Here is a 12,495-nt window from a genome sequence, read left to right as displayed (position 1 = left end):
CTTTCCGTCTCCTCGAGATGAACGTAGTTTGGGGCGAAAAGTACAATTCAATCCCAGAACAACAGCAAAGGACCTTGTGAAGATGCTGGAGGAAACAGGTAGACAAGTATCTAAATCCACAGTAAAACGAGTCCTATATTGACATAACCTGAAAGGCTGCTCAGCAAGGAAGAAGCCACTGCTCCAAAACCGTCATAAAAAATCCTGACTACAGTTTGCATGTGCACATGAGTACAAAGATCTTACTTTTGGGGGAAATGTCCTCTGATCTAATGAAACAAAAAAAATTGAATTGTTTGGCAATAATGACCATCATTATATTTGGTGGAAAATGGGTAAGGCAAGCCGAAGAACACCATCCCAACCGTGAAGCATGGGAGTGGCAGCATCATGTTGTGGGGGTGCTTTGCTGCAGGAGGGACTGGTGCTCTTCACAAAATAGATGGCATCATGAGGAAGGAAAATTATGTGGATATATTGAAGCAAAATCTCAAGACATCAGCCAAGACGCTTTGTCACAAATGGGTCTTCCAAATGGACAATGACCCCAAGCATACCTCCAAAGTTTTGGCAAAATGCCCTGCCTCAATCCGATAGAATTTTGAGCAAAAAAAGAAAAGATTTTGGGCAGAACTGAAAAAGCGTGTGCGAGCAAGGAGGCCTACAAACCTGACTCAGTTACACCAGTTCTGTCAGGAGGAATGGGCCAAAATTCCAGCAACTGATTGTGAGAAGCTTGTGGAAGGCTACCCAAAAGGTTTAACCCAAGTAAAAAAGCAATGCTACCAAATACAAAGAAAGTGTATGTAAACTTCTGACCCACTAGGAATGTGCTGAAAAAATAAAAGCTGAAATAAATAATTTTCTCTACTCTTATTCTGACATTTTACATTCTTAAAATAAAGTAGTGATTCTAACTGAACTAAGACAGGGAATGTTTTCTACTGTGCAATGTCAGAAATTGTGAAAATGCATATTTTGTAAGTGTGTGTGTGTGTGTGTGTGTGTATGAGTGAGTGTATTCTTCAGATATAAAAAGGGCTGCTCATTGCACAATAGCATTTGTCTTTGCAAACCTTGAAAAAGTGTGAGCGGCAGGGTTAAAGGTGCTATAAATGATTTTTTTTTAAATGGAAAGGTATGCAAAAAATTGCCCCACTCCCTGAAAGATATTTGTTATGTTCTTTGGTGTCTTTTGTTGTTGTGCTCTTATGTTGAAGTTCAGTTTAGCCCCTGTTTCCTGGTTCCTGTTTCCTGTTTGGTTTCTGTCATGTTCATTGGTGTCTTTTGTCTTTGTGCTTTTATGTTGAAGTTCAGCTTAGCCCCTGTTTCCTGGTTCCTGTTCCCTGTTTGGTTTCTGTCATGTTCATTGGTGTCTTTTGTCTTTGTGCTTTTATGTTGAAGTTTAGTTTAGCCCCTGTTTCCTGTTTGGTTTTTGTAGTCCTTTGTAGTTTGTTATTATGATTGGTGTTCCCTTGATTATTTCTCCTTCCCTGATTATTTCTTCCAGGTGTCCCTCATTCTCTTGTTTGTTCCTTGATGTATTTAAACCCTGGTTCTTTGTTCAGTCTTTGTCGATCGTTGTTGATGTTTCTTGTCGTGCTCAAGATTACCGTTTATGTTTCTACCCTGCCCTTCGTGGATGCCTTCCCCAACCTGTGTAACCCCTGTATGTTCTTCCGAGTTTTAGTTTCGTTTTCCCATTGTGGACCTTTTATTTTGTTCCAGTGTTTGTGTTCCCCTCTACTTTCTTCAATAAATCGCATTTGGATTCAAACCCCCACGTCTGCCTTCTCCTGAGTCATTACAATATTAATAAAATAAGTGCCCTGAGATATCTCCCTGGTCTCTGTGACAGCACTAGACTCTGTAAACATTTGTGTTCTCGTAGTATTGTAGTTCCAGCCAATTGTTGAGACATGTTTATAACAGTTGTCAGTTGTGGTCGCTATTTTACTGTTGTTGTTTTTAATAACCGTTTCTGCTCTCAATAAAGCTCATTTTGGTATCTTTGGGGTTTTGGAAAGAGGGGGTGTGGCTAATCCAATGGCTCAGTCTGGTGGAAGTAGAACGGCTGAAATCGCTTACAGCACTTTTAATTAAAGTTGGTCGCACACTGGTTGCGTCTATGGCATACATGCCTCCTTCTAAAAATTGGCATTTTCTATGAAGGTATGTATGCACACACTGTGGGCTAGCCATCTCCAGATGCTGTTAAAAATTCTGCAGTGTAACTGAGCTCAACTCACATAGTTTTCCATTAAATTCAAACCAAATCATTACCAAATGACAAAGATTGTTTGTTCTTCATTACTGGATGATATATTGTGTATAAGTATCTTTCATAGACCCTACACAATGTATTGTCATTTACAAACTGTCATTTTGTGGTTTGACAGCTTTAATGAAAAACCTATTCAATGCTACATACAGGAAAATTGCATAATAAATGACACCAATAATTCTAGTCATTCAGTTTGCATAGTTACACCAGTTTCATACACTAACCTGCAAACTCATCAACGTCTCATTGTTAATTTTTTAAGAAAAACAAAAACCCTTTTAACTTTGGACTGCCAACAGCTTTTCTGAATCCAACTTCTCACCACTATTTGGAAAGCCACGAACACGGAGTATTGGTAGCACTTAATGGTTGTGTAGTATCCCTTACAAAAATGACTATGGCATTACCATGGTACAGTAATGCCAATACTGTAGTACTTTGATATGTACCATGGTATTAAATGATTTAATTATGAACCATGGAATTTACATTGTACTCCAAGGTTTTCACTTGAACAGTTACCATGGTACATGTCCAAAAATTCCTAGTAATACCATGGTACCATATTATTTTTGTACATTTATGTTAGTGATTGAAGTCCAGGTTCCAATATGTTTAACTATTTAATTTGAGTACTATTTAATTTATTTATATTAATAAAGTAAGAATAAGTTGTGTAGGTGTAGTAGATGCAAGCGTGCTGTCAGGTTCATGTTGGCTGAATCACTAGTCTGAGCATGACCAGGTACACCCCACCCTTGTTTTTACACCTCTCGTAGTTCTATTGAAGTGTTTTCATTTTTCTCCAATATTAAAGTGCACTTAAACACTCCAGTGTCTCCATGCTGTGCAGACAGCCTCCGTTTCCAGCTTCAAAGTCGTTATTAGTCCGCTGACCCCACCCTAATGACTTTCTAAACTGCGGCGTGTCAATATCTGTGTATAAAGTGAAATTAGTTCTAGTCTCCAGCACTGAGGCTCTCTGCAGCCGACTGGTATTCAGCAAGTTAATCAGGGTTGAATGGTGTGACATTACTCTCCTCTCACCCACTACAAGCGTGTCCATCCCTGCCTGCCAGCCAAATATTAGTGGGGAAGTCACACGCTAAAATATTCCTTTGAAGGAGAGGCTGCACATTTGCAGTGATGTAGTGGAAAGGGAGAAATGCAGAAATATATGGGTCCTTCACTAAAGAGAAAGCCTCCAAAAAACAGGCAAGGTTGAAGATCAGCTGTTGTATATATAGTTTTAAGATATGCAGAATATGATCTGCTGCATTACTGATTGGTTTAAAACCATACTGGACAAGACTGCTTTGATGCAGTCTGAATGGTGCAATGTATAAAAAGAGTCACACTAATAAAGCTGTGCTCCTCAACTTGCCCCACATACAAATATGCTTACTTCCCAAATATACACTCATTGAGCACTTTATTAGGAACACTATGGTCCTAATAAAGTTCCCGACGTGGTCTTCTGCTGTTGTAGCCATCCGCCTCCAGGTTCGCCGTGTTGTACATTCTGTGATGCTATTCAACTATTTTACTGGTTATCTGAGCCAGTCTATCATCAATAAGGCATTTCCTTCTGCAGAATTGCCGCTCACTGGATGTTTTTTGTTTTTAGCACCATTCCAAGTAAACTCTAGAGACTGTTGTGTGTGAAAATCAATTATGAAAACTGAGATCACTTTTTTCCCCATTCTGATGGTTGATGTGAAAATTAACTCACACATATCTGCATGATTTTATGCTTTGCACTGCTGTCACATGATTGGCTGATTAGATAATCACATTTATAAGTAGGTGTACAGATGTTCCTAATAAAGTGCTCAGTGGGTGTATTGTAAGTCAAAAGCTGCATCTACTGAGATTCTGAAATGTGCAACTAGTAGACACCTTACTGTACCAAAAGACAGCCGCGGCCCATGCATTTTAAGTTTAGGCCTTCAGTGCGATTCATGCCATTAAGAGAACACAGTTTCACAAAGAATAAGACACCGTAAGCCTTACCTCATACATTATGTGGCAGTCAACTAATAATACCAGTTGAAATGTTAAAAACACGTCCACGCACGGAAGCCAGAACAAAGGAGGTCTAATACCAAGAAAAAGATCTCTAATAATATTTATGATTTAAATTTTGCTTGCAATACATTTTGTTTCGTGTTCAGTGTTGATCTGACACTGAATGCTCAAGCAGTCTAATTTACACTTAAAAAACTCCTGATGTTGCTATAACAATGAAAAAGCACTTCCCATTTTACTTGAAGTGAAAATCAGCCCTCAATTCCTGTTTAATTAATCAATTGCACGATCATACAGAACATCTCAGGTTTTTAAATCCATAAGGATCTTTTTATTCAATGGCAATACCAGAAGTGATGACAGCCAAATCATCAGCAAGATCTCGCGCTCTTCGCTTTCAAATTACGTACGTCACTTAAAGCGTGATTGCGTCACTAAAGCCAACTAGAGGGCCTCGACTGGGACATATCCTAAAGACCACACCCAGCAAGAGCAAATAAATCAATCTGATTGGCTGATGAATCTGGCAATCTGACTTTAGATGCCCATTAATTTACACTGTTGAGGGATTCTGCAGATATTCGGAAGGCCTGACAGGGTGGGACTCATGCACTGCTTCGCTAAGGAGCATGGCTTCGGGCATGCAGTTTGTGAAACAGTTGTCACACTTTTTTTGTAAGCATCGAGGAATAAATTCTTATTGGATAAATGTTTTAGTTTTTTTGCTATTCGTTTGTAGATTGGAGTGGAAATCGATTGAAAATACACAGGCAAAAACATCAATGAGAATGAAAGGATAAATTTTTTTTATTTATTAGGCATGTTACGCCAACAGAGAAGGCTTTGCTGGCCCTGAGAAATCGCCACTGCCAAAAGACCAAGGGAAATGAGGATTCTAAATGGCGGGGAACCGCAAGTTGGGCGGCTCTTTCTGTAGTTGCTATACAGTATATTACCAAGAAAGTTTATCTTTGTGGTTAAATTGTACTTTTTTAACAAAAACAGAGTAAATGATTTCCGCAGTTGTTGTAATAAGGCCGTACATTCAAGTCACGGGACAATGTCCACTTTCTCAGCTGAAGTATGTCTGGGAATGTTTTTCTGTTTCCACTAAACACCTGCATACCTAAAAAATGCTATTTATTTACTGTCGAGAAGTTCTTTATCAAATGCAGTACATACTCTAATATTACTCAATACCATTTGTGCACAATACCAGTTATTTTATGAAAGTTTCACATGCTAAGAGAAATCCTAATGGCAAAACCAAAACATTAACTGCTTATTTCAAAGCCATGACATTTTGCTGTTTAAACCAGATTAGTTGAAATGGTCCTAAAAGCTTTAACATTTTATTCCACCATGACAGCTTCCACCCTGGTTCCTGGGAGAGAGTTGCCAATGATGAGATGTGGCAGGCTAGGTAATAAATGGACTACTGCTTCCACTGATGTTAGCTTCACTGTTTTGTCATATATTTACCAAACCTCCATATATAATGATATTGAGGTACTTGTATTCCATCATTGTTCAGGATGAAGACAGCTTTCTTCCTGTTTGAACTGGCTGAGAAGATGGAGAGAGAAGAGCAGGCTCGTCTCTATGAGATCTCCTACAATGTGAGTGGGAAATGACATTGTATAATGGCCAATTTAAAAAAAAGTATTGCTTGCAATACACGTTTCAAACATTTTCTTCCTTTTTGTTTTATTCCTATTCTTTGTCTTCTCCATGGTCTTGTTTGTTGATGTCTTCTTTATCTTTGCCATCTTCTTTGCCTACATTGTCTTGACCCCATCTTTGCTGCCTTCTTCAAATATTTCTGCAATCACGTATTACTGCAATTAATCCAGAATCTGTAGTGTACAGACTCCATTCAAACTTTGTATAGTAGATAATTTCAGTCTTTGTCTATTTTTTAAATGTAATACTTTTTAAGAAATGTAGGTTTAAGATTGAAGATCTGTCTGGTCTGTCTGGTCGGTCTGTCTGTCTGTCTGTCTGTCTGTCTGTCTGTCTATCTATCTATCTATCTATTTGTCTATCTGTCTGTCTTAAACCTTATTTATCTAAAATGTATCTAAAACTCCTTCCAAGCACAGGTATTTTCTTCAGGTAATACAAATCTAGATGAGAATCTAGCCCATATACTAAATGCAGTTTTTTGGTACATGACAATTGGGGATTTAATGTTCTATCAGTTATGTTACCCGTTGACACAATGTGTCTTAAAAACCTTAAAATCCCTTTGTCACTTTTTAAAAGGCTTTAAATATTGACATTAAATTGCTTTTCAAACATTTACATTTATCTTATTATTTTACTATAAGATATTATTTAATCTAAATCTTTTAACATAAAAAAATGAAAGAAATTACATTTCTTGAAAAAACGTATTCAAATTCAGTCAGTTTCATTCAGCCAACTAAATTTTGTTGCATTAGGTCAAATCAATGTACTAAAGTAGATTTAACTCAACTTTATTACATATTAGTTTATACCCAGTATAAACTAATGTTTAATTAAATTTCTTAGGTTTGTCCCACTTTATTTTAATAATCATTAGTAAATGCCAGGTAAGAAAGTAAGGAGAGTGAAACTGTTGTACAGTCAATTTAAAAGCAACTACTTATAGAACTAAGATGTAACTAAGACGTAGCAACTACGTCTCTTAAAGTGAAAGTTCATCCACAACCACAAGTGCCAATCTTCACAACAATGATAACCCCCAAAACTACAGCCTAACAGACAATCCTTTTAATTACCAATATAACAAAACATTAAAAACATGATCAAATCTCCTATTTTCATCTTGTTCAAAAATGCATAAAATAACACTTCATTTCAATATTTGTTCACCCCATCCAGTCCCATGCAAAAAATGCTGGGAAATGGAAATCCCCTACACTGATTCATGTTTCAAATGTTTTAAGTAAACTTCAATTTCACAAATTTAATTGGATAGAAAACAATTAAATAAAGTTATGACAAAATGTTGCAGAATTGTGTTACTTTAGTTCATTTTAATTAAGTAAGCTGAACAAACTTACTTAATTATGATTATTTTTGTGTGTGTGTGTTTTCTTTTTTATTGTCAGCTTTATTGTCAAATAGTGGACACCCAAGTAGACTACCCAGCCAACTGGGATAAGAACCTGGCTCTAGCTGCAGAACGTTTGCTGCGCTTAGGGGGCAGAAGTCACATTCCAGATACCCTCCTGAGTCGCAGCATCAGCCACTTTAGCCACTACCTTCAGAGAGAACCCACCGATCCCCAGAGCAAAGCCATTCGCTCGGTCATCACACACCTCAAGAAAGAGAGGGACAAACTCAGAGACAGACAAAAGGGCTGAGACTGGATGTGGCAGAGAACTTGTATAAAACAAGATCGAAAGCCTTTGAAATCCTAAACAAAACACCTACTCTACACACAATAGGTGCCCTCTTGGACAGGGGTAAACTACACAAAAGAGAAACAGAGAAGGTAACACATTTAAAGAGACTTCAAGCGAATCTCAAAAGAGTGCAGGTATGACCAAGTTTTTATAGACAAAGATTTGCACAGTAAAATGAACTTAATATGCTAAAATGAACACAAATACAGTGGCCCCCAAAAGTACAAAATAATGAATATCAGATAACAAAAATATAAGCAAGTGGCCTTTTTGGGGCCTCTGTATTTTAGAACATATTTGTTTTGCACTGAGGTTTTTTATATTGCATAGGCTACTGATCCACAACATAATTATTGTAGTAGCAGAATGAGACATCCATTAGTTTGATAGAATTGATTTAAATAAAAAGGTCTGATGATGTACAATGTCAGTTATACTGAAATAATGGGTTAAATAAATCGTGTGGCCAAAAGTATGTGGGCACTCCCTTATGGTTAACTGATGAATTGGAATGCCAACAGCTAACCAGGCCCCATCCATTTGTACCTGACCTCACTGATATCTGTTACTTGTTGAACATTTTATTTCAAAAGCATGGGGATTTATCCTTTCCTTTGCTGCTTAAACAGCTTTTACTCTTCTGGAATAGAAGATGTTGGGAAAGTGGCTACATAAATGTACTCTCATTAAGACATAAGAGCATCAGTGAAGTCTGACAATGATGTTGGATGATGATGGGGTCTGGCTCACAGTAGGCATTCCAATTCATCCCAAAGGTGTTCAGTGGTGTTCAGGTCTGTACAGGCCAGTCATGTTCTTCCACACCAGACTCATTCCTTTATGGACCATGCTTTATGTACATGTTTAGTCCAACATGGCAACATTGCCATGTTGGATGAGAATAGAGCCCTCACTAAAATGATGTAATAAAATTGACTGGACACAATTATCACAGAAAATACTAGAATAGCAAACCCATTAATTAGAGGTGTAGAAGTGCCAGATACTTTTGGCCATAAAGTGTATTTGCTAAACATGCTGAACAACAACACCCAAGGCTAAATATTATCATATGGTAGTGTTAAAGTTTTTTTTTTAATGTCCTACATGTTATTAGAGAATTTCCACACTGAAGGTAAGGAACACGCTCTTGTAAACTGAATCTCAAGTGAAACTCTAATAGACTTTACAATGTTTGTGTGTGTTTTTCTGATGTAATATATTTTCACACATTCAGTATCTTAATATCTGTTCTGTTGATGATCAAAGACGCCCTGATCCACCCATCCCACCTCTCTCTGCTCCATCTCTCTCTTCCTCTCTCTTTTTGAATAATTATCACTCAGCCCCCTGCTGTCATGCTTGTCTCTCTCACACATTAGGATCACAAAGGTCTCAGATTCAGATTGGAGGGGTTGGTGGGGGTGCCCAGTTTGGGCTCCATTATGAGAGATTAAGAATGACCCATTAATCTGGGACAGATTTTTAAAATACCCCATCCTATTCCCTGTCTCTGCTTATTTCATTGCCGGCCCCCATCATCTCACAATACAGCTCTGAGTTTTTTTTAAAGGAATAGATCACCCAAAAATTATAATTCTATTATTATTTAATCACCCTAATGTTGTTCCAATTCTGCACAATATTTTGAAGAATGTTTAAGTCTCTGTTTTGCATACAGTGAAAGTAGACATTGATTTTTTACAGCCAAGCTCCAAAAACATTTACACGACCATGTTCCAAGTCTTTTGAAGCCATAATATAGCTTTGTGTAAAAACAGACTGAAACTGATAAAAAACCCAGAGCAAAATAATTGGTTATTCAATGGAAATGTTCCCCTTCTCAGTCATATCTTATTCACTCTGATGCATATTCAAACTGTGACCATCGACAAGACACACGAACACCAATGATGTTTGACATAACCTGACACACTGGATCTTGAGGCACAAGGTTTAAATGTGCAAGCTAAACATCTGCACTGGCATTGAAGCGTGAACTCAACCCATTCTCGAGACTGCATGACCCGACCCCACCGGTACTGTAAAAAATGTTTTGCCAAACCGGACCTGAACCTGAAATCACTCACTCTCTATAATTTCTAATATATAATGCAAAAGGGAAAAAACACTGGTTTACCATTTATCAAGCAATGAAACTTTGCTGGGTAATGAACAATCTGTAATAATGTGTAGCGGTGTAACAGTCTGTTAACTGGACGTGCTTAAAAAATATGGCGGTCTAGCGCGAGATGCACTGCAACTGTCAAAGACTTCCGCCCAGTACGTCTTTACATAGAATAACAGTGCAGACGCACACAAAAACTTGTTCGGTGTGAACAGCCCCCCAACTCATCTGTTTGCGGTCATCTGTGAGTGAGAACACGTGTGCTAAAAAAGTTTTATATTTAATAAATTTAACTACATTTTATATATTAACAAAATATTTATAATAAAAATAATTATTACCTTTATTATAAACCTAAACCCGGCCCAAAACCATTTGTTTGGGTCCCGTCTGGCTCGGGTTGGGTAGCAGACCTCTATGTCTCCAGAAGACTTGGGATATAGTGCACAGACTACTCATATCCACACTTTTTCTGATTACCCATGGTAGCTGCCAGGATGATTCTAATTGCGGTCTCCTTAAGAAGCAATGTAAAAACTACCAATACAAGCATTCTAGATGCAGAACAACAACCACTTAAGTGTTAGTTGGAGTAAAAATTAGTTCAGGCTCAACTTGTGCAGTTGATGGCTGTCATAACAACTCAAAGTAGTTTATGATAACTAACCTTGGTCCATAGCTACACATCATCCAACCACTCCTTACAGGTGCACTCAGTCATTTTTTTCCTCATTAAAAAAGTCCAACTCCTAAAGACATTAATTGTCATTTTGTAATATATGTAGTAATTCATGACCACTCACATTAAAATGAAGACTCCAGTCATATCAGTAACCATAGAAAAGCTGTTTTATTCTACATGGAGAGGGTCCGCACATGGGGGCAGCCATGTTAAAATCACATGACCAGCCGAATACTACTCGCTTTATCTCAATAATTATCCTGTTATTTGACAAGTTCACTCATTGATTAAAGTAATATGGCTGTCTGGGAATACTGCATTTCTACAATGGCATCTGAAACTGAAAACTATTGATTTTATATTGAATAATGCTGCATCCAAGCCACTAGGTGTCATTGTAAGTACAAGATGATACAAAGACAAAAGTTACTGAGTGCACCTTTAAACTATGATGGTTTGAGGCACTGTCAAAAGACTCTGAAAAGCAGGGCTCTTCAACTACTTTGGGGGCAGCTTATCCAGATGAAAACTCAAAGAGGGACCCTTTTTTTCCATATTTATCTTTGCTAGCACTTTTATTGTAAGTAAAATGTTAACATAAAAAACAAAACACCCTTAATACTGTGTTCATTTACATAAAAATAGTCAGGCTTATTCAATGAAAAAAAATTTAAGGTCTGGCCATAAATTCCTTCTTAATATCTGGCTGAAAAACAAACATGTTTTTTACATACTCTCAACTAACAAATAATTTTTTATCAACTTTACATAATGACATAAAGAACCGTTTAACATTTTAGGGTTATTGTTTACAAATTATGAAATCTGAAAAAGAACATTTTAGATCTACTTAAACCCATATCTTTCACAGTATCAACCTACATATAGTATGAAAATAATGGTCTTCTAGTATAGAAGAGTTATTTTATATAAGAATACATTTAAATTACATTTTCTTTTTGAAAAAGAGAATGTATATTCTTCCCTTTTCTCTAATAGGCAATATTCTCCCATCTGAGTGAAATTGGAATCAATAGGTTGACTCTTCTTAAAATCGGTCTGCGCTCACAGAAATTTCGAAATACTGCCTTTAGTGGCTACTGGGGGGAACTGTAAAACTATACCCCAGACCTAAACCTATCCATCAGTGGAGTAAAAATATAATGTTAGTGGGAAAATGCAACCTACGAATTACTTCATTGTTTAAACATTCGCCATATGCATCCTGTGCACGACTCAGTTTACTTAACCCTGCCGCTCACACTTCACTAAAGTTTGTTTGAGACTGTTGTGTAACGAGCAGCCCTATTTATATCTGAACAAAATCCCGATATATATCGATAATCATTGGGAACATAGGCATCAATCCCAAGCCTAGTAAATTATGACAGAATATTCATTTTTGGTGTACCTAAAATCTATTAATATTACTGTTAGTAAAAGTTACAAATCAAATGGAGAAACAGTATGTCCAGTGTTAACAAGCCATTGAGAGATTCTATATGTGTGTCCTGTAGCCCATTTGTTTACAAATACACCACATCACATGACTAAAATCATACACTTGCAACACCACTCCAAGAATGAAAGGCCTTGAACTCTAAATGCAAGATAAAGACCTGATTTCAGCTCATCTGCTCTTCTCAGCAGATAAACGTTTAAAAGCTTCTAGAATATGGGTTAAAAGATAGCAAAATGTCTGAATAGAGGGCATCTGTGATATTCTACTGTTTTGTAGGACTAGCATTGACAATCAGCTCTCAGCTTGTTTTGTATTCATGAAGAATGTTTTCATCCTGAGTTGTCAGTTACAGAACACTTTATCACAAGCCTCTAAACTCCAGGTGGATACTATATAATGTCTCCCTTACTCATGTACATTCACCCCTTTCTCTTCTTCCACTGAGCTGCTTTTTCTCTCTGTCTCTCCATCCTTCACTGTCCCTCTTTTTGCCTCTCTCTCATCTGAGGGATTGTG

General features: G+C 37.2%; 1 protein-coding gene across 1 annotated transcript in view; it reads left to right on the top strand.

Moving 5' to 3' along the window:
• LOC127657163 (transmembrane protein 260-like) overlaps window positions 1–8,876 on the top strand; it is a 55,834-nt gene extending 46,958 nt beyond the window's left edge. The window contains exons 14-16 of the mRNA XM_052145836.1: window positions 5,682–5,735; window positions 5,847–5,931; window positions 7,411–8,876. Of these exons, the coding sequence (XP_052001796.1) occupies window positions 5,682–5,735; window positions 5,847–5,931; window positions 7,411–7,665 (394 nt within the window). The 3' untranslated portion in view covers window positions 7,666–8,876. The remainder of the gene's footprint in view (window positions 1–5,681; window positions 5,736–5,846; window positions 5,932–7,410) is intronic.
• Window positions 8,877–12,495: the final 3,619 nt, after the last annotated feature.

This window comes from Xyrauchen texanus, chromosome 16 (genome assembly GCF_025860055.1).
Source record: "Xyrauchen texanus isolate HMW12.3.18 chromosome 16, RBS_HiC_50CHRs, whole genome shotgun sequence".
NCBI lineage: Eukaryota > Metazoa > Chordata > Actinopteri > Cypriniformes > Catostomidae > Xyrauchen > Xyrauchen texanus.
Note: the sequence above shows the minus strand (reverse complement) of the source record. Positions and strands in the feature narration are given on the sequence as shown.